Source organism: Ochotona princeps, chromosome 18, assembly GCF_030435755.1.
Source record: "Ochotona princeps isolate mOchPri1 chromosome 18, mOchPri1.hap1, whole genome shotgun sequence".
Classification (NCBI taxonomy): Eukaryota; Metazoa; Chordata; class Mammalia; order Lagomorpha; family Ochotonidae; genus Ochotona; species Ochotona princeps.
Window position 1 is genome coordinate 38,506,088 of NC_080849.1, and position 22,782 is coordinate 38,528,869.

Genomic DNA, 22,782 nt, shown 5'->3' on the forward strand with positions numbered 1-22,782 from the left:
AATACAATGGTTCTTTCCTACCTCCCTGCTTCCCTTCTTGCTTTCTTTTACCTTATTGTATAACTACATGCCCAATACTCCTCCCAACGAAGAACTCCAAAGTGAAAAGTAATTAGACCACTGTCCTGCAGGGTTACAGACAACAGTCAAATTGCAAGATGTTGGTATAAACTCAACACACATGAAGTTGTGATATTTCTCTCTATTCGTTAGTTTTTGAGGTAACTTTTTTCAAAGATATAGGTATTTCTATCAGAAAGGCAGATTTATAAAGATAAGAGAAAGGGGCCTGGCGGCATGGCCTAGTGGCTGAAGTCCTCACCTTGAACGTGCGCCAGGATCCCATATGGGCGCCGATTCTAATCCTGGCAGCTCCACTTCCCATCCAGCTCCCTGCTTGTGGCCTGGGAAAGCAGTGGAGGACGGCCCAAAGCCTTGGGATCCTGCACTCCTGTGGGAGTCCTGGAGGAGGCTCCTGATTCCTGGATTCAGATAGGCTCAGCTCTGAACTTTGCGGCCACTTGGGGAGTGAACCATCGGATGGAGCATCTTCCTTTCTGTCTCTCCTCCTCTTTATATATCTGAATTTGCAATAAAAATGAATCTTTTTAAAAAGTGGGTGAGATTAATGTATGCTTCTCTATTTTAAAAGTTATTTGTGTGCTTTTTTTCTTAAGATTTATTTTACTTTTTTATTGGAAAGTCATGTTTACACAGGGGAAGAGAGACAGAATGAAAGAATTTCCATCTGCTGATTCATTCCCCTGGGCTGATTCAATCCCCAAGTGGCCGCAATGCTCAGAGCTGAGCTGATTCGAAGCAAGGAACTTCTTCCAGGTTTCCCACATGGGTGCAGGGTTCCGAAGCTTTGGGCTGTTTTCTACTGCTTTCCCAGGCCACAAGCAGGAAGCTGGATAGGCAGTTAAGCAGCCGGGACATTAACAAGCGCCCATATGAAATCCCAGTGCATGCAAGACAAGGACTTTGGCCACTAGGCTATTGCACTGAGCCCTGTTTGCATTTTTTTGAAAACAAGAGTTGTGGGTGCCTGAGACAGAGTTTTCACTTCTGGTTCACTTGCCAAATGTCTGCAACAGCTGGGATTGGGTCAGTCCACAGCCAGGAGCTGGGACTGGGTCAGCCCACATCAAAGGCCTCTGTGGGTGTAGGGACTCAAACACTTGAGCCATCACTTGCTGCCTTCCAGGGTGTGCATCAGCAAGAAGCCAGAAGTTGAAGTGGAACCAGGATTCAAGGCCAGGTACTCTGATAGGGGTTGCGGGCACTCCAAGTGGCATCTAAACCCATGAACCAAATGCTCACCTCGAATGTGTGATTTTAGATGTCAGGATAAGACCTCTGGGGCCAACATGATAGCCTAGTGACTAAATCCTCGCTTTGCATGCACCGGGATCCCATATGGGTGCCGGTTCATGTCCTCTCTGTTCCACTTCCCATTCAGCTCCCTGCTTGTAACGTGGGAAAACAGGCCCAAAACTTTGGGGTCCAGCACCCGCGTGGGAGACCTTGAAGAAGCTCCTGGCCTCAGATTGGCTCAACTGGACATTGCGGCCATGTGGGGAGTAAGCCAGCAGATGGAGCATCTTTTTCTCTGTACCTCCTTCTTCCTGTATATCTGTCTTTCCTTTCAAAAAAAGACTTAATCCTGAGAGCCCCACCTGGAAGAGGGTACTGTTGGGGTTCTTTTTGATATGCCTGGAGGTCATTGGGTATGTTCCATTTATATTGTTATTGCTTAGGCGATTCTGATTTCTATTTTTTTGCACGGGATTGTTATTCAAAAAATGTAAATATATATATATATAAAATACTAATTAAAACATATGTGTGTGCCAAAGTGAAACATGTGTGTCTGTGTCAAAGTGAAACAAAATACCGTGTGTGCCCTCAAGCAGCTTCCATTCTGCTCGTCTGGAGGCGGCAAGAAAATGTGTATGTCCGTGGCTCCTCCTGCCCTGGGATAAACAGTTTCCTTTAAGCATCATTTTTTCTTCTAATGAGAAAGTTTCTTTAACATTTTTTGAAGTTCAAATTGCTGCTGATGAATTATTTCACGTTTTGTGCATCTGAAAAAATCTTTTGTCTTTATCATGTTTGTCACGTGTGCCACTTGTGGGATTCTCGGTTTGAAGGATGTTGCGAGCGCTGGCTTCTGGCTTGTGTGGCTTCCTTTGAGAAATCTGCTGACATTCAGATCTTTCAGGTCGTGGGTGTTATGTGGCTCCCTCCGCCCAGCTGCTCTGAAGGGTTTCTTCTCAACACAGGTTTCAAGAGGCTTTCTTTAAAGTGCCTCGTATAGTTTTCTTTATAATCTTCTTGTGTTGTAGATGAATTATGTTAGTTCTCAGTTCTCATCCAATGTTCAGTTTTGGACCATTAATTCTCTGATTTTTTTTTTCTTGTTTCTCCCTTTCTTCTTTCCTTCAGGGAATTCTCTAGACATACATTAGCTCATTTGCAGTTGTCCTATAAGTGACAGATGCTTGTTAATTTTTTAAACGTCTCTTTTACTTCTGTCTCGTTTTTAAAGGAAAAACATTTTCATTTGGTTTGAAAGGCGAGAGAGAAACCCCTTGTGGTCTTCCGTGTCACTGGCAAGGACCCAAGTACCCAAGGCATCCTCGGATGCCACCCAGGTGTGCGTTGGCAGGAAGCCCAGTGACAAATGGAGCAGCCAGGACCTGCCCCCACACTCTGGCGTGACAGGGAGGCATCTGAGAGGTGACTCGGCTGCTATTCTAGATGCTTCCTACCGTATTCTCCTTTTTGTGGAAAATAAAATTCATTCATTTTGTCTTCTGTAATATTTTAATCTCATTGATTCAATAAATATATTAATGTATTTGCTATTTAGATATCCTGTTTTCATTTATCCTCTGAATATTGACATATCTTTTGGAAAATATCAAGTGCTTGTAGAGCTATCATTAATTGTCTTAATTCTAATATCTAATATAACTTGTTAATTCTAATATCTCTGACAGTTCTGGATCGCTTTCAACTGGTGAATTTTTTTTTCTCTCATTTGCCACTTTCTTGTCAGGCCTGGTAATTTTTAATCGGATTCTTTCCTCTCTCTGTTATTCTATGTTTCAGAGAAATAAAATAAAATCTTAAAAGAATGTCTCAGAGATGACCAATGTCCCTTTTATCACTGTTATTGGTGCTGCCAATAAATAACGAAGATCTAATCCTCACTGTACCTACATTAGGGCCCAGGATACTAGAATGAACTCACAAGAAAATGACAGTCTCCTACATGGTTGGGAGACACTCCAGTGGCAGCATGATGGACTTGGGAAAATTCATGGAAGACACACATTGTAAAACTAGAAGGGAGAACAGAGGGGAGGGGAGGGAACTTGGGGCAGGGAGACGGGAGAGTCCAGCACCAACTAAATTGTATCAAAAAACAACAACAAAAAAAGAATGTCTCAGAGAAAACATTTCACCAGTGGGTTTTGTCTTGTTTCGTTTTTGTTTTTGTTTTTGTTTTTTTGTTTTTTTTTGAGTAATTTTCTTGAGAGTCAGTTAAAGGGAAATTGTTACGACAAATCTACTTTTCAAGAATCAGGAAGTGCTATGAGATGGGCACTAGATTAAAAGTTGTTTTCACCAGGAGACTGTGCGCTTTGCACCTGCTGGGATACACACTGCTCAGAATTGCCGCATTGGACTCGCTGGCTCCTGTGAGCTTCTTCAGCGTTTGGTGTGATGCCCGATACTAACAGCACAGTTAACTCAGCCGGAAACACTAGCATTATTTTAGGGTTTTTAATGTCCTTACTAGCCTTTTTTATAGTGGTAGGAAATGCGGTGGTCATCTTAGCTTTTATGGTGGACAAAAATCTTAGACATCGAAGTAATTATTTTTTTCTTAATTTGGCCATTTCAGACTTCTTTGTGGGTAAGTTATATGTTTTCATTGAAAAATAATCTTCTCCAGTTACAATTTATTTTTGAAAGCATGAAATTTACTGTTGTTACTTCAGGGGCCTGTAGAAGATTATAGAAGATAAAACAAAAATGTTAATTATTAAAAACTTAGGAGGGCTAGGTGACACATTAAGGGAATGTTCTGAATATGAAAATCAGGATTGGAGGGGAATTTTCATCTGATTACAGCTTACTCTGTTTCTGTGGAATAAAAATAAGTTCAGACTAATGATAAAAAAAAATCGGAGTGTAAGAATGACTTGTTTCTAGAGGTATTTTTCTTGCATGTTTACATTTGGAAATGAAAGTGTCCTTTATGGAGTCATCTCAGTATCACAGCGTTGGAAGAATAGAGATAACGTGTATGCTGGTAACTAGAACAAACGAAAAAAGATGTATTCAGATCAGCTACAGACTACAATTCTTAGTGTCATTTTATGCATTTTACAATATGGCAAAATACACTTGAGAGTAAATAATCTTGCATTTAATAAGATATCACAGTGTTATTTGTGGGTAAGAGATCATGAAGGTAAAATTAAGCTTTCTTTTAAAAACACAAACTTTGTAGTGGGTTGTTTTTTTTTGTTACCTGATTATCAGCGTTTTTAATAATGCTTATTACAATGAGTGGATTTGCAGACACATCAAGTGATTGTCTTATTGAAAGTCCTAAGTCTGATTTCCTTTAAAATTATATCTGTGTCTGTTCATTAGAGAGTGAATGAGAGAGAGAAACAACACAGTGCTCCCATCTGCCTCTTCACTCCCCGAATGTCTGTGATGACGGGACTCAGCTGCCGGAGCCAGGAATTAAGAGTCTGATCCAGCTTTCCAGCTGGGCTCAATGCCTACCCGTCTAGTATTGTTTAATCTAGTATACTCAGATGACTTTTTTACTGCTAATTACATATATTTTTAGTTTAAAATAAAACTTACGGAATGTTTGTGATGGCCTACAACACAGTCCTTGTTCAACAAACACAAGGTCCCCTCTCTAGATCTCTCTGTAATTGTATCACCCCAAATCGAGATCACAAACATTGTCTCAGTACCTACAATTCATAAGTGCTGTCAGCTTTGGAAGTACTATTAGGTAATTGACAGAGCCATTGAAGAATGTCTTAATTTTTCCTTTAGAGAGATTGCAGTGTAGTAGAATGGATAAGAAAAATTTGCAAGTGGCCTTAACAATACACTGTGAGGTCCATAAAGACCTACCAAATTCTATGGGGGCACTTGGATGCAGGAGATGGGACATATTTAGTGGGTAATAGCATTAAAATGCACTGTGAAGGGTATATTCCATTTTCTTACACAGAGATGAAGATGAGAGAAGTAGCCCAATGGCATGCTGGTTAAAATAATAATAATAATAATAATAATAATAATAATAATAATAATAATAATAATAATAAAAAATCCTTGTGCAGGTGCTGATGTGGCACAGAGGATTAAGGTAGAGATTGCCATGCTAGCATCCCATAGGAGTACTGGTTCGAGTCCTGTCTACTTGACTTTTGGTTTCCTGTATATTTCCCTGGAAAGGAAGCTGGAGATGACCCAAGTATGTGGGACCCTGTCACCCACGTGGGAAACTGGGATGGGCTTACTGGCTTCTGGCTTCATCCGAAATTAAGCCTAGCTGTTGTAACCATTTGAGGAATGAGCCAACAGATGAAAGATCTATGTGCTGCTTCTTCTCTTTCTATTACTGCAACTTTCAAACAAATAACTAATTCTTTACAGAATCACGGTGCATATGTTACCATGTGTGAGCTTAAACTTGGCAGGGCAGGTCTTTGAGCAATGACCCTGCAAATGTAGTTAGGAAGCTTGGTGCTCCTTCTCCATCGGCAGGTACTAGGAAAAAAAAAAATCAAGTGCTAGGAGTAGCAGGAGACGAATTTGGAATCTATACAGTGAAGGCCTGTGAACACTAATGGGACTCTGGGTTGGCGTTTGCGCAACAGGTAATTTGGAGATAATAAGGACTGATTTTATTGAAGCTGTCCCTCAGAGGCAGAAGAAGGCAGGAAGTGTGAAGCTAGAGCATGTGGCCATGTGGTTTCAAAGAGTCCTGTGGCAATCTAGGCAGAAGTTGTGGTGAGACTCTGAGCCAGGGGTGCAGAGCCACAAAGGGTGGGGTCAGACAAGAAAACAAGGAAGATGAGCTAAAGACTGGGCTTCTCAGGTGAAGAAACAATGGCATTCTCAGAGGAATGAGGGGGGCCGTGACTTTGATGCTGGCACAGAAACACCACTGGTCAGGAGTCATGGCTGGCATGGATCTGACGGGGTTGTAGGTAAAAACAGTGAAATATTTTTTAATGCAACAATTTCCCCAGTTCTCACATCAGTTCTTTCCTCCCAGGTAAACACTAAGGGCAGCTTGATGTAGATCCTTCCGCATCATTCTCTAGGCTCAATGAGCATGTACAAATGCACAAGAATATTTATGTGAATATAGAGAATATTTTGCTCCACCCACACTTATCCCTCCCTTCTTCCTTCTCAGAATTGTGGGACTTCTTGTTAACATCAGCTCTTAAAAAGCATGTTATCTTTTGATTCAGCTAGACAGGAAGGTCTTGTCTACCCTATTGGTAGGAAGGGAAGAGGTGTTCCATTAGAGAACAAAGAGCCCGAAGCCTCTGAACAGACATGGCTTTGGACAAGAATGAGTGTCTGTGCCAGCCCAAGGTCAGCCCACAGCAGCTCTGCCATCCAAGGGGCAGTAGCACAGCGCAGTGATGGGGCAGGTCTCCAAGAAATGACCCTGCAAATGTAGGTGAATAGGAGAAAGAGGAGGGGCAGATCAAGCAGCATCCCTGTTAATCTCCCGGTCTTCCGTTCACTCCTCCTTTGCCCCTGCCAGCTTCATCCAGAGCTTTGCTTTGTGCAACACTTGTCATGGCACGAGAATGACAACAGCCTGCGAGAGCTTTGTGTGATGAGATCCAAGTGTTCTGCCAGTGCTAAGCTTTCCCTTCACTGTGCTCACAAGTGGTCCTTTCGGCTCAGAGCCCAGAGGAACACGTGGAGGTTGTGAGCAGCAGGACAGGGCTTGTGAGAGGTTTTCTGTCGCTGGAAGCCAGCCTGGCCTCATGTAAGGGTCTTGAGACCCAGAGCTGAAGAACTGCATAAAGATGGCAGGAGAGGTAAGAACCTCATGCTTGTTCAGCCTGTGGGCTTTCTGGCTGTGAACTCTCTTCCCACAGGTTGCAGAACTGCCTTTCTTTTCCTGTTGAAAAGCTAGCTTTGTGACATCTCAGAAGCTAGCTTTCCAGGCTGAATTTATTTGTACAAGGTAGAAAATGATTAAAGAAACAGTAGCAGTACCAGTTATATCAGATGTTATTTCAATATGCCTCATCTGTAGAGGATTCGGGAAAATGTACCATCCATATCTATATCTATTTGATATAATCAGCACCATGTGATCCAACATGTCCTCTTGGGGTACCTTGTTCAAATGCACATCTATGGCCTGGACAGCATCTTCAGGGATAGAAGCTGGATGCTGCAAACAGAGCCTGAACTAAATTTTTCAGGGTAATAAAGTGTGCCTGTCACACTTGCACGTCCCATGCAGAGCTCTCCTCTTGCCTTCTCCTGCCGTATGAAGTACCATAGACTGGGTGATTTAAGCAACATGAATATATTTTCTCCCAGTTCTGGAGGCAGGACATGCCAGGTCACAGTTGTGGCCAGTGTAGTTACTGGTGAGGACTCTTCCCAGCTGATAGACAGCCGGCTTCTAATTGCACCCTTACACAGCCCTTCTCTGTTTGTGAAGACAGAAACAGCTCTCTGATGTTCCCCCTCCCCTGAATATTTATTTATTTATTTATTTATTTATTTATTTGGAAGTTAGAGTTAGAGAGAGAAAGAGCAAAAATTTCCATCCACTGGTTTATCATCCTAATGGCTGACATAGCCAGGTCTGGGCAAGGGCCAAGCCAGGATTCAAAAACTGTATTTGGGTCACGTGCATGGCTAGCAGCGACCCAAGTATTTGAACCATTATCTGCTGTCTTCCCAGGCACATTAGCTGGAAGGGGAATCAGAAACTCAGCAATTGGAGCTTGGATGTTGGTGTGCCAAGTTACAATCAGCACCAAAATCCACTATGCTGTACAAGGCACTGCTACCTCTTTTTCTTCCAAAAATAAATTTATTTATTTACTTTTTTGGCAGAGCACTAGATAGAGAAGGGAGACACGCATAGAGAGGTCTTTTTTTAAGATTTATTTATTTTTATTGCAAAGTCAGATATATAGAGAGAAAGAGAGAAGGATCTTCCATCCACTGGTTTACTTCCAGCCGCAATGGCCAGAGCTGAGCCAATCCAAAGCCAGGAACCAGGAGCCTCCTATAGGTCTCCCACGCAGGTGCAGGGTCCCAAGGCTTTGGACCATCCTCCTCCACTGCCTTCCCAGGCTACAAGCAGGGAGCTGAAAGGGAAGTAGAGCAGCTGGGACATGAACTGGTGCTTGTATAGGATCCTGGTGCATGTAAGGCAAGGGCCCTAACCACTAAGCTACCACACTGGGCCCAGGGAGATAGCTTCTATCTACTTGTTTATGTGCCTCCCCCACTCCACCATGGCCACAACATTCAAGACTGGGCGAGGTAGAAGCCAGGACCCAGCAACTGCCTCCAGGTCTCCCATGCAGATGGCAGGGGCTCAAGTACCTGGGTCATCAGTGAAATAGAACAAATCACCTAAAATCTTAATAAGACTTAATGAAAAAAAGAAAGAAGGAAGGAAGGAGAGAGAGAAAGAGAGAAAGAAAGAAAAAAAGAAAGAAAAAAAGAATCGCAATGATCAGACTTCCATACTGAACAGAACTAGGTCTATTTATTTCTTCTTTTTAAACTTCAGGTTCTGTTATCTCATCTTGGTTCCGCCCTCGCAAAGTTTCTGCAAAGATTAAGTGAGATAATATTTGAGATGCACACAGTGAAATGGTTGAAGTGTAGTAACTGTGCAATACATATCAACTGTTCTGAGCTTAAGTTAAATGTGCAAGTCATTGGTCAACTTTAGATGCTGTAGACAATATAAACATTCTCAGAATTGTATCCTAATTGTCAGCCAAGACAGATGAGAGAGACACCAATATAAAGCACAAAGCAACTGTGCACAATAGAAGACTGTATAAACAGATTGCCAGGAAGGTGACAGAGGAAGTTGGCCAAGGAGTTCCAAGAAGAATGATCTGAACTTGTCTCTCATTTGTTTGTTTGTCTGTTTGTTTTACCTCAGTGAAGACTTCTCAACGTGTTTAGAGGAAAGGAAGATATTCTAGTAGGAGAAGGTGGGATGTATTTAGGGGAGTGGTAGCTCATCCTGGTGACAGTGGATCAGGAGGAACACAAAGACAGTGTCTGCTGTATAAGGCTGGACACATAGGTAGGGACAAGTACTTAATATAGAGAGTAATAAGCCACTGAAGGTACATGGTTCATGACAGCTGTTATGAAAAAGGCATTGGGCCCGGCGCAATAGTGTAGCAGTTAAGGTCCTCTCCTTGAACACCGGGATCCCATATGGGCACCAGTTCTAATCCCTGCAGCTCCACTTCCCATCCAGCTCCCTGCTTGTGGCCTGGGATTCCAGTAGAGGACGGCCCAAAACCTTGGGACTCTGCACCCACGTGGGAGACCTGGAAGAAGTTCCTGGCTCCTGGCTTTGGATCGGCATAGCATTGGCCATTGCGCTCACTTGGGGAGTGAATCATCAGACAGAAGATCTTTCTCACAGTTTCTTCTCTATATACATCTGACTTACCAATAAAAACAAGTAAATCTTAAAAAAATAAATAAATAAAAGAAAGAAATCTGCCCCAAGAAGAATCTGATAACCAGAGTACAATGACCAAGAGCAAAAGAAGAGACAGAGGCACCATGAATATTACTGAAGACTCCCCTGCACAGGAGCAAAAACCTTTGCCACCTTAGCGTTAACTGAGGAAGACATTGAGAAAATGGGGGATCCAGAATTCAAAACACTTGTTCTAAAGTTTCTTATCAACAACGAGAAGCACATAAAGCAGGCATTCAAGGAAATCAAGCAATATGTCACACTGGAGATGAATCGAATGAAAGCTGATATATCAGAAAAGAAGAATACAGTGGAGCAAATTAAAAGTACAGTTGAGTCTCCAAAATAGAGTGAAGGAGGCAGAAGAAAGAATCTCAGAATTAGAAGATATTTCCTGTCACCAGGGAAGCTGGTGAGCAGAGCTTAGTGAAGCTAAAGTATTCAAGAACTGAAAGACATTATTAAAGGGCCAAATGTAAGAGCTATGGGAGTCCCAGAAGGTGCAGAAAGAGAAGCTGGGTTTACAAATGTATTTAATGAAATAATAAGGGAAAATTTCCCTCATTCAGAGAAAGAATTAGAAAATAACATCCAGGAGGGGCACAGAACACCCAACAGGCTTGACCAAAAGTGATCTTCACCACCCACGACACATGATAGTCAAGCTCTCTTCAATAGAATATAAGGAAAAGATCCTTAAATGGGCACGTGAAAAAAACCAATTGACACATAAAGGAATGCCAATTAAACTCACAGGAGACCTCTCATAGGAAACTCTACAAGCCAGAAGAGAATGGAACGACATATTCCAGATTCTAAAACAAACAAAAAAAAATTGTTGACCCAGGATAATGTACCCCGCAAAGCTTTCCTTTGTCTTTGAAAATGAAATAAAATTCTTCAGCAGTAAAGCTAAAAGAATATACCTCTTCCAAACTTGTCCTACAAAGGAAACTTAAAGATGTTCTCTTGACAGAGAAGAGGAATAGCACCCACCAAAACCAAAGACAAATGTGAAGAACATTCCAGTAAAATAACGGAAGACTAAATCAATGAACAACCCATTGCTAAAATGACAGAACCAAATTATCACCCATTCATATTAACTGTTAATGTAAATAGCTTAAACTCATCAATCAAACAGCATGGATTAGTAGACTGGATTAAAAAACAAAACCCATCTATTTGTTGCCTACAGGAGACATATCTCACCAACAAAGATAAGCAGAAACTGTGTCTCATGGATTTTGATTTTTTTTTTAGTTTCATCTCTTCAAAACACTTTCTTCTGAATAAATTATTCAGTGACTTATGGATCATACAGTATCATCATTTTCTTCAAGACAGTTCTTGATGTTCTTTTACATTTCTTCAGTGACACAGTGGGCATTCAGTAACATGTTATTTAACTTCATAGTATTTTTAATTTTTTTTCTTCCTGATAATTTTGTTTTGTGGCTTTTCTTTTTTTTAAGATTTATTTATTTTTATTGGAAAGTCAGATATACAGAGAGGAGAAGAGACAGAGAGGAAGATCTTCGGTCCGATGATTCACTTCCCAAGTGAATGCAACGGCCGGTGCTGCACCAATCCGATCCGAAGCCAAGAGCCAGGAGCTTTCTCCAGGTCTCCCACACGGGTGCAGGGTCCCAAGGCTTTGAGACATCCTCGACTGCTTTCCCAGGCCACAAACAAGGAGCTGGATGGGAAGTGGAGCTGCAGGGATTAAAACTGGCGCCCATATGGGATCCTGGCGCACGTTCAAGGCGAGGACCCTAACCACTAGGGCACCACGCCAGGCCCCTGTTTTGTGGCTTTTCATTTTTACAGTAACTGTGTAATGGAGACTGTCTTATCCAGTAGCATATTATTTAACTTCATGGCATCGTAAATTTCTATTTTTCTTCCTGTTGTTGGTTTTGCATTGTGGCTTTTCGTATAAGAGGATGTACAGTAACTGTGTAATGCAGATTATCATATCCAGATATGAGGATGCAATGCAGTACGCATCTCTACTTCCAGACCAAAGATGGACTTCCAGTGAAACTGTTAACCACATCTTGACAATAGGATGCTGGACTCTTTGCCATTGTCCATGACCGCAATGATGGACATATGACTGTTCATGAAAAACTATACTATAGTAATGATTTAGGGGAACTCAGTGAGTGGGGAAGGGTACTGGGGAGGGAATAAAGAAAATCCCAGGGCCTATGGAACTGTATCATAAAATGACAATAATAAAAAATAAGTTAAAAATACATCTCATTTCTCATTTGTACGAATAAAATCAAGTTTAGAGATAAAAAAGTAAAATCTGGAGGGGTGGGGAGAATCCAAGTACCTATGAAACTGTGTCACATAATAAAATGTAATTAATGAATAAAAAAAAAGAGTGAAAAAAAAGTAAAATCTGTCTAGAGATGCTTGCTGAAATAGCATGAAGTTCTAAGTTTTAATCAAAAGCCTTTTTTAAGTGAATTCAGATATGTCATTGTGTTGTGTATCTAATAAGAATATACATGTTTGCATTCATTGCTGTGGGGTATTTTTTTAAGACTTTTTTTTTTTTGCCCTTAACAGGTGCAATTTCCATTCCTCTGTACATACCCCACACACTGTTTAAGTGGGATTTTGGAAAAGAAATCTGCTTGTTTTGGCTCGTAACTGACTATCTTTTATGTACAGCATCTGTGTACAACATTGTCCTCATCAGCTATGATCGATACCAGTCAGTCTTGAACGCAGTAAGTAAAACCTTATCTCCCTCAGAAGACAATATAAGCCTAAAGTTTGGCTTATAAGTCTAACAATTTTTGTTTTATTTGACAAGCCAAGAGGAACCCTATCCTTTTTTTTTATCTGCTACAAAGTTCTCATTAGCGCATACTCTGACTTGGATAAGTCACCACCCGTGGGCTACTAAAATGAGAAAGTTGCGAAGAAAAGCCAGGATAAACTATCAGAAGCGGTGTAAGTACTCAGTAGCAGGCTGGTTATTCAGGAGCTCCACGGGTTTGTCACTTTCACCCCATAGATGAACTGAGACCCAAACATGTTCTTCAAGTTGAGAACTGATGGGTGGGGTCTATGCCAGATGTAGTAGGTTAAGCCTCTGCAGCAGTACTGGTGTCACCCATGAACTCCTTTTATGTCCTGGCTGCTCCACCTCTCTTTCTCCTCCTCCTTCTTTTTTTAAAAATTCATTGATTTTTATTGGAAAGGCAAATTTTACAGAGAAGGAGATACAGAGAGAAAGATCTTGCATCTGCTAGTTCACTCCCAAATGCCCGCAGTAGCCCCAGCCTAGCCAATCCGAAGCAAGGATCCAGGAGTTTCTTCCAGGTCTCCCACACTGGTGCAGAGTCCCAAGACTTTGTGCTGTACTTTATTGCTTTCCCAGGCCACAAGCAGAGAGCTGGATGGGAAGTGGAGCAGCCAGGACATGAACCAGCACCTGTATGGGATCCTAGCAGTTGCAAGGTGAGGATTTAGCCAGTGAGCCATCAAGCTGGTCCCTGCTCCACTTATGATCTAGTTCTCTGCTTACTGCTCAGGAAAGCAGCTGAGGATGGTTCAAGTTCTTGGGCCCTGCCCCCTTGTGGGAGACGACAGAAGAAGATTGGGGCTCTTACCTTTGGATCAGTCCAGCTCTGGCAGTTGTGGACATTTCAGGAATGAAAAAAAAATCCCCCCCCCAAAAATAATAATAATGCTTTTTAAAAAAAAAAAAAAAAGCAAGAAAGAAAGAAAGCCGATGGGCAAGTAGGAATTCAAGACTTTCTGCATGGGATCAGAGAGTCCATCTGAAACTCCAAAGAAAACAGGCAGATTATACAGCAAAACCACTCAGAAAGACCAAGACACCACACCAGATTAGATTCCTTGGATCTGAAATGGCCTCATCAATGCAAATGTTGGGTCTTTTACTGCTGAAGTGAAATGACTGAGGCAACTAACTTTATAAGTAGAAGAGGATTATTTAGCTCACAGTTTTTGGACACTGAAATCCAAATTTGCTTGGGCCTATTGGTTTGGTCTCTGAGGGGCAGGGCAAACGGCTAGGGTGGAGCCTGTGTGGGGGAAAGGGCATACGGTAACTCCAATGCAGGGGGACTGGTCCAAACGCTGGTTCTTTTTTTCTTTTAAGATTTATTTATTTATTTATTTATTTATTTATTTATTTATTTATTGCAAAGTCAGATATGCAGGGAGATGAGGAGAGACAGAGAAAGATTTTCAGTCGGATGATTCACTCCCCAAGTGAATGCAACGGCTGGAGCTGAGCCCATCCGAAGCCAGGAGCCAGGAGCTCTTCCAAGGTCTCCCACGCAGGTGCAGGGTCCCAAGGCTTTGGTCCATCCTCGAGGGCTTTCCTAGGCCACAGGCAGGGAGCTGGATGGGAAGTGGAGCTGCCGGGATTAGAACCGGTGTCCATATGGGATCCTGGCAAGTTCAAGGAGAGGACCCTAACCACTAGGCCACCGCGCCAAGCCTATCCTTTTTTTTTTTTTTTTTTTAAGATTTTACATTTATTTTTATTGTAAAGTCAGATATACAGAGAAGAGATACAGAGAGAAAGATCTTCCATTTGCTGATTCGCTCCCCAAGTGGCCCCTGCAGCTGGAGCTGAGCCAATCCAAAGCCAGGAGCCTCTTCTGGGTCTTCCACGTAGGTGCAGGTTCCCAAAGATTTAGGCTATCCTCAACTGCTGTCCCAGGCCACAGCAGGGAGCTGGATTAGAACCGGTGCCCAGATGGAATCCCATCATGTTCAAGGTGAGGACATTAGCCGCTACGCTATTGCGTTGGGCCCCAAACTCAGGTTCTTACAATAATCCTGTGGGGGAAATGACTTTCCAAGAGCATACTCTCAATGACACAAGCACCTCCTAGCAGGCCGCTCCTAAACACACATTTGGATCAAACTTCCCCAAAGACGTGGGCTTGAAGGTCCTAAGTGAGTTTTGGGAGGTAGGTCTATGCTATTTAAATTCTAGTGGCAAGTTAGACAATTCTTTTTTTTTTTTTTTTTTTTTTTTTTTTTTGACAATTCTTAAGCAAGCAATGATTTCCAGCAACACAGTAAAGGAGGAGATAAGGTTGACATACAGACAGAGAGGTTCAAGGCGCTGTGGAATACAAGATGAGGATACGAACTCTGGGGTCTAGCTGGTGAATGTCCTTCCAAGTCTCAGTGTCCTAACCCTTTGGGGGACTCCTGTAGGACAACATGTTGCCAAGTGCTGGGATACAGACATTTCTTTTTCTTCTTCATTGGGTTTCCAACGCTTTTGAATCTATCCTTAAGTCTGTGGACAGAAAAGGGACAACTTGGCCCAGTTAGAGAAAGTGCTTAGAGAAACGAGGATAGACACTCAGCTGGAAAGTGAGGCTTATTTCATCCTCTTCTTGCCAAAAACGGGTGATGGTGAAGCCAGCTAGATCCTTAGCACCCAGTACAGTCAAATCATTAAGAAGGAGTTCAGGGCCCGGCGGCGTGGCCTAGCGGCTAAAGTCCTCGCCTTGAAAGCCCCGGGATCCCGTATGGGCGCCGGTTCTAATCCCGGCAGCTCCACTTCCCATCCAGCTCCCTGCTTGTGGCCTGGGAAAGCGGTTGAGGACAGCCCAATGCATTGGGACACTGCACCCGTGTGGGAGACCCGGAAGAGGTTCCAGGTTCCCGGCTTCGGATCGGCGCGCATCGGTCCGTTGCGGCTCACTTGGGGAGTGAATCATCGGACGGAAGATCTTCCTCTCTGTCTCTCCTCTGTATATATCTGGCTGTAATAAAATGAATAAATCTTAAAAAAAAAAAAAAAAAAAAAAAAGAAGGAGTTCAGAATGCCACCCTGCTGGCAGGGGAACTCAGGCAGGCCCCGCAGCTCTGCAGGGTAGCGGTTCACTGGTGGCCATGGGAAACCGGGAGGACACCTTCCAAGACCACGAAGGTCTTAGATGCCATGATCACGTGGAAACTGAACTCCTATGCAGCTGAAGCTGGAGGAGACAGTGTGAGAGGGGACAGAGGTCTGCTGGCCTGGGGAAGTATAATCTGACAACACTCTGGAAGAGAAAGCCTCCTTGCTGGGTCCTCCCACTCTAATCGGAGACCTACATGGGTGTGCATCCTTCTCAACCCTGTGAATAATATTAAAAGTAAAATGAAAAGAAAATTTAAATGCTTCCTACAAATGTTGATGTTTGCTATCTCTACTGAAATCCCTCTGCTGTCCATGATCTCAAATGACTTTATGCTTCATGGGATTACTTTCCAACATACTACACCATTACCAAGGCTGCACAAAGCAATTAAAACACTAAATGCAATTGTATGACCATCTGCATTTTGTTGCCATCTTTATAATCACTAGACCTAGTGCAAGAAGTGTACTACTTTGTGGCCCAAGAAGCAGAAGGCAAAAAACGTATCATTCTTGGGAACTTGTGCTCAACATCCTGTGTATTTTAGTTTGACTTGAGATATACCAGTTCCAGTACAACACCTATATTTGCCTATAATTCAAAAGAAAACAAAGTGGTTTCTTTGTATTATTATTATTATTACTATTATTATTATTATTATTATTAATTATTAACTAGATTTCTCTAAGGGAAAGCTGTTGGGGAGTCCTTCTTAGCACGCACAACCATCCAAGAAAGACAGTGTTGAATAATGTACACCTGTTTAGAAACATTGTGGAGTGGGACTTGAACATTCACAAGAATAGTGTGAGAGAGGACAAGGGTGCCAGAGTTATTTTCTTCCCCTTCAAATGTCATCCCATTTGCTAAAGATCCTTTCCTTTGCTACAAATGAGGAAATTCAGGAAACGTGAACAGTCAGGCTGGAAGGAAATTTGCAAACCCTGAAGAGGGCCAGAGAAGTTGGCTTTAAAAATCGAAGAGGGGCCCCTAATTCTTGGTTTACATGTTTAGCCTTCATATAGCATGGTTGGCCTTATATGTCTTTTGATTTAGAAGATATTAAAGTTTCAGGATTGGGTCCAGTGTCATACAGTAGGTGAAGCCGCCACTTCTGTTGCCAGCTAGTTGAGCACTGGCTGTTCTGCTTATGATCTAACTTCTAGCTGATTAGTGCTTGGGGAGTCAGAAGATGGCCTTGCAGTGCTGCTGGCCACGTGGGAGGCCAGTGTATTACAGCCGAGTGAAGAGGGAACCAGTGAATGGGTGGTCTATTTCTCCTTCTGATGCCTCGCCCTGCCTTTTCAACACAAAAACAAATGAACCATTTTAAAAGTTTTCCACATTGACGCTAGGACAGTGGGCCTTGCGAAGAGAGAGCAATTCTCAGTCACAGAATCTCATTTTCCCTTATGGAAGGTGTTTTTTTGTGACCAAGTCAATCTAGAACATTCCCTGCCCTTGAAAAAGACCATGGCACCTACGTAGTCATGGCTTTCAATTTGACTATTGCAGCTTTGCCATATGTTTGTTTGGTGGGCACGCGAGTGGAAAGCGTGGCTTGGTCATGCCCAGTAACAGCCCTGTGCCTCTGCTGCAGGTTGGACATTTTGCTGTTTGTGCCAGGTCTTCTTGAGCTGATGCAAGAGATCTTTCTCTTCGTGACTCACTTTCGAGTCTCAGCATAGACGTCAGAGTGGATTGAGTACTGGAATCAGATAAGGCAGTGGTTTCACCCTCCTTTGGTGCTGACTGACACGGTGAGGAACACATTGTACACTACAACCCAGTCGGTGCGTTTCCTTCTCTGTCTCTCCTTCCGCAGTCCCAGAGAGTCATGATTCTATCTGATGAAGTGTCAATCAGCACTGATCCTTACTATGTGTCTTGCAGTCCAACATCGGCTCTTCGATATTATCAGCAACAGTGCTAGTCATGACCCAGATTGAGTAATACTGTGTGTGATAGGACACACCCAATTTCAGTTGCTAAATACTCAGGGTTTCTGGGGCAAGAAAAGTTGCTTTCTGCTTTCAGATACTGGCCTGGACAGAGGTTCAGCCTCAAGGATTATTGTCTTCCTGTTGAAAATCAGCAAGAAAAATTGCTTTCTGGCTCACACTGTCCTGAAATGGAGCCCTTTGTCCCGACCCCCGTCATGATTCCCAGGTTAGATAGCGGCCAGATCTCCTGCACATCATTGCAACTTCTGAGGGTCTCTGGAATGCCGTGTGCAACCCTTGCATGTTCATTATATTAAAAACAATTTATCTTCTCTCTCCTAGGTAACTTACAGAGCTCAGAACACAGGGATCTTGAAGATTGTCATTCAGATGGTGGCTGTTTGGGTGCTGGCCTTCTTGGTGAATGGCCCAATGATTCTCGTTTCAGAGGCTTGGAAGAACGGGAGCCATGAGTGTGAGCCTGGATTTTTTTCAGCGTGGTATGTCATAGCCATCACTTCGCTCCTGGAATTCCTGATCCCAGTTATTGCCGTTGCCTATTTCAACGTGTATATTTACCGGCGCCTGTGGAAGCGTGGTAACCTCACCAGGCACCGTGGCAGGTTCCTCTCTGTCTCCTCTTGTGACGGCGGGCAAGCATTAAGATGGGGGCTGTTCTCAGAGGAAGGAGATCCATCCCCTCATTCACAGGGACAAGGCAGAAAGAGCAGCCTTTTGGCTTCCTTTAGAAGCCAGAAGAAAAGCAAAATGATTCATGCTTCCAAAGGGAGTTCCCTCGCCCACGCGGATTCCTTATCCCTTCACCATAGGGAACATGTTGAACTGCTCAGATCCAGAAAATTAGCCAAGTCTCTGGCTGTCCTCTTAGCAGTTTTTGCCATTTGCTGGGCTCCATATTCTTTATTCACAATTGTTATTTCAACATACCCCCCAGCGGAGCGCCCGAAATCAAGTTGGTATGAATTTGCATTCTGGCTTCAGTGGTTCAATTCCTTTATCAATCCCGTTTTGTATCCGTTGTGTCACAAGCGTTTCCAGAAGGCTTTCTTGAAATTATTTTGTGTGAAAAAGCAGCTCATGACATCACAAAGTCAGTCATTTTCTTCTTCAAGATAATGTACTACACTCTGGATTTTAGTCCTCCTCTCAGCTTTCACTTTGGCCTTTTCACTGAAGCATTCATGCAACTCTCACACTGGAGAAATAAAAAAATTTTTTTTTGAAGCAAAAGTCAGTGGGAAATTATTCTAGTGAATAATAATCATGTAACGATGAATTAAGAACATGATATTTTGATAACGTCATACGCGCAGAAGTGCTGTGTTTTTTCCTAGGCATAACCACTTTCTGTTTGTGAGGTTGTGATAGGACATTGGCTGTGAAAGTTAGAGCTTTTTGTTTCTTTCTAGGTTTAGTGTTTGCAGTACGGTCTTAATTTCACATGTTTACTTGACAGTAGTAAACACGTATCGCATCTGAGAATCATGCCCTAAGCCTCACAGTAGAGGAGAGAGGGTGGGCAGCTGAAGGTGTGTGGCTCTGTGGAGCTCTGTGGCAGGTGAGCTGGGGTTTGAGTTGGCGAGAGCAGAAAGCTGGAGTGTATACCCAGGCAATGTTCCTGACCTCAGGAAAGGACAGATGGAGCGTGAGAGAGAAAAGAGCTGTTCACGTAGCTCTCGTAAGTCCTCAGTGGGGGCTGACGCAGTGGCGTCGCGGGCTAATCCTCTGATTGTATGTGCCTGCATCCCAGTTCATGCCCTGGCTGCTTCATTTCCCATCTAACCCCGCTCGTGGTTTGGGAAAACAGCAGAGGATGGCTTAAGTTCTTGGGCCCCTGCACCCACATGGGAGACCCAAAGGAAGCTCCTGGCTCCCAGCTTCAGAGTCACTCAACTCTGTCCATTGTGACCATTTGGGAAATGATGGAAAACCTCTCTCTCTCTTTCTTTTTCTATCTCTCTCTCTCCTTCTCTCTGTAAATCTTTCAAATAAAAATTAATCTTTAAAAGGCTTTAGTGGCATCATTGTGGAAGCTCTGGTGGCCACAGGGTGACAGGGAGAGCCAGGCAGTGGTCGCATCCGTCTGAAAGGTTGGCTGTCCTGGCCCACTATCTTCTTCCTCTACATTAGCTTAAACTTCCCTTTGAGAGAAAATTGGAAGAAAAAGGAAGGCTACGAGATCATGAAGGCTCATATTGGAAAGAAATGGAACCAAAACATATATTGGTGAAAAAATATTTTAAATTCATAAACAGTTTTTTCATGTTGTATGTTTTTCATTAACTTCTCAAATATCCCTCAGGTATTCAGGTTTGTGTTTTTTGTGCATCATAATAATGTTTACATTTCAATTTCCTATTCCCCTAAGCTTCCTGAGCTAGCTTCGTTGTTACGGATTGAGTAGGGTTTGTCTTCCCAAAACTCTGGCCACTGTTTAACTCTGACATCTTCCTGTTGATGCTGAATGAATTAGAGGTGGAGAGTTGGTCTAACTGTGGCCTCTTGGAGGTGCGTCTGGTGGGAAGTCCTTGGGTTGCTGGGGATGTGCCCCCAAGGGTGGCTCTTGCAAGAATTCTGATTTGGTTTAGGCTTCTTGGCTTCCTGGCTTACATCTGCACGCACTGTGAGCAGTCAGAGAAGGGGGACTGGGAGTTCTCTGGTCCTGAACTGTAACCTGCAAAGCTGTGAACTGAAACAAGTGCTTGCTTTTCCCAGAAGCTCCTCCTGAGCGCTTTAGTTAAGGCAATGAAAAGTGGATTAATATGCCTTGTGTAACACTCACTGAACTAGTGCATGTCAGTAATTATTAATAAATAGTGGCTGTATTCATCAAATATGTTTATCTCGTATGCCCAATATTTTACATTTTGCATGTCGGTCTCAGAATTATTCTGTTTCTAGTTAGCATACATTATACTTTCCTGAGGATTTGCATTGTTTTAATTCAGGGATATTTTGTCCCTCTTTTTGTTTATTAGTCTCTTTTTCTTTACTCATAGTTAATTCCATCTTATCTGCAAGGTTTGATCAGCATTTCTCCTGTAATTCCTCGGAGTTTGTGTATGGATTAGCCATTCTTGTATTTCTTAGATATTTTATTGTGTTTCCTTTTGAACACTAAGAACCCCTTTAAAGTGCTTGCATGTGTAGAAACAGATCTAATTTTATATACATGGCACCCTTACATCAATTACATGAATTCAATGTAAGAGATACATGTCTAACAATTAGTTAGTAACCTTAAAAACCCAAGAAATACACTCTTATAAATACATGCCATTGAGAAAGTCTTTGCTAGTCACTGTAGGTTTTCCATTTATAAACTAGTCAGTGTGAGTTGCATGCAGAGAATTGAATCTTCATTGAATGGCCAGGTCCTATGAAAGCTTTTTCTCTTGACTCTCAGGGACAAGAAAGGAAATTAACAGTCACAGATATTTTCCAAAGGAGATATATTTATATAATATGCTGTATTTTATTCAATCAAAGAGGCTGTCAACTCGCTCTGTAAAATGTATTTACTGCTATCAAAGAGGCCATGCTATAATCGATCTTTAATAGAATAGTTTAAAATCGCATTGTACCAAGTCCCATTTTGATGGCAGAGTTGTTGAAAAGGGGGCAGTATGAATCTTAGAATTGATGAAATATATGTGGTTGATAGACAAATTAAAGCTAATCCTCTATAAAATGAGAATCAGAAAAACAAAGCATTTGGATGATACCTGCATGAATATGTTAATACCAATTTACCATGTATTATCAAATTATAGTAGAAATACCTTAAAACTTAGATTTAAATTTAGATTCTCCAGGAACAACAACTTTACTCTGAGATTCTGTGGAACACTCCAAGCATGTGACATACATACTGAAAGACATGTATAAGGCATTGTCCCGAAAAGGGAAAGCATTGACAAGTGGGATTTTTACCACTGTGAGAAGCTACTACACAAAACGAAACAATCAACAGAGAGAAGAGAACATTTATAAATGGGAGAAAATATTTATAAATTCTTCATCTGACAAGGAGTTAATAATCAGAATATATAAGAAACTGAACTCAACAGCAAAGCCATGGTAATCCAATAAAAACAGGCTCATGATGAAGGCATTGGCCTGCTGATGAAGACCCTGAATCCAGAGCAGAACTTGCCTCTTGGTACTCAGCTCTGCTCTTCACTCCAGCCTCCTGCTATGCGGCCCCCGGAAGGCAGGAATGATGGTTCAAGGGTTGGGCTGCTGCCCCCAACGCGGGAGACCTGAACTGAGATCCTGGCACTCGGACTTGAGTCACAGCTGGGGTCCAACATGGAGAGTCAGTCAGGGGAGGGTTCTTCTTTCTGTTCCTCTGCCTCTCAAAGAAATAAAGGAAAAAAAGATTCCAACAGACATTTCTCAAAGGAAGACATACAGATGGACAATGGGCACATGAGAAGATGTTCAGTGTCACTAAGCATCACGGAAATGCAAATGAGAACCACGCTGAGATAATAACTCACACAAATTATAGTGACTATGATCAAAAAGACAAGAGGGCTCAACATGGTAATCTAGCAGCTAAAGTCCTTGCTTGCACGCACCGGGGTCCCATATGGGCAGCAGTTTTAATCCTGGCGGCCCCAGACACAATGAAAAATCAAACATTTAAAATAAACCTATAATTTATATAAAATTATGGCAGGTTAAAAAAAATCTTTTCAAGGCCCGGCGGCGTGGCCTAGTGGCTAAAGTCCTTGCGTTGAACACGCTGGGATCCCATATGGGCGTCGGTTCTAATCCCGGCAGCTCCACTTCCTATCCAGCTCCCTGCTTGTGTCTGGGAAAGCATTGGAGGACAGCCCAAAGCTTTGGGACCCTGCACCTGCATGGGAGACCCAGAAGAGGCTCCTGGCTCCTGGCTTCAGACCAGCTCAGTTCTGGTCATTGCAACCACTTGGGGAGTGAATCATTGGATAAAAGATCTTCATCTCTTTCTCTCTGTATATCTGACTTTGCAATTAAAAAAAATCTTAGAAAAAAAAGAAGAACCTGATGTAATTCCATTTTCTGGGAACATGCCTTTATATATCTAAACAAGCAAAATTCTTTTCTTTTCATCATTATT

At 42.5% G+C, this 22,782-nt stretch overlaps 1 protein-coding gene across 2 annotated transcripts; it reads left to right on the forward strand.

The window, feature by feature from the left end:
- Nucleotides 1-3,668: 3,668 nt before the first annotated feature.
- HRH4 (histamine receptor H4) lies at nucleotides 3,669-18,813 on the forward strand. Of its 2 annotated transcripts, XM_004579705.2 has the most exons (3): nucleotides 3,669-3,928; nucleotides 12,371-12,534; nucleotides 17,997-18,813. In XM_004579705.2, exons 1-3 carry the CDS (start codon nucleotides 3,736-3,738, stop codon nucleotides 18,789-18,791), a joined length of 1,152 nt encoding a protein of 383 aa, XP_004579762.2. In that variant the 5' UTR covers nucleotides 3,669-3,735; the 3' UTR covers nucleotides 18,792-18,813. The 2 variants fall into 2 exon arrangements, with proteins under 2 accessions (XP_004579762.2, XP_058532887.1); XM_058676904.1 differs by lacking the exon at nucleotides 12,371-12,534 and having other exon boundaries at nucleotides 17,997-18,278.
- The last annotated feature ends 3,969 nt before the right edge of the window (nucleotides 18,814-22,782 follow it).

What these genes read in the sequence shown, in the direction of transcription:
- HRH4 (XM_004579705.2), top strand. Translation starts at nt 3,736, where the DNA reads ATGCCCGATACTAACAGCACAGTTAACTCAGCCGGAAACACTAGCATT. An exon ending in CATTTCAGACTTCTTTGTGG is followed by an intron (nt 3,929 to 12,370) that starts GTAAGTTATATG and finishes TGCCCTTAACAG; the next exon opens with GTGCAATTTCCATTCCTCTG. An exon ending in ACCAGTCAGTCTTGAACGCA is followed by an intron (nt 12,535 to 17,996) that starts GTAAGTAAAACC and finishes TCTCTCTCCTAG; the next exon opens with GTAACTTACAGAGCTCAGAA.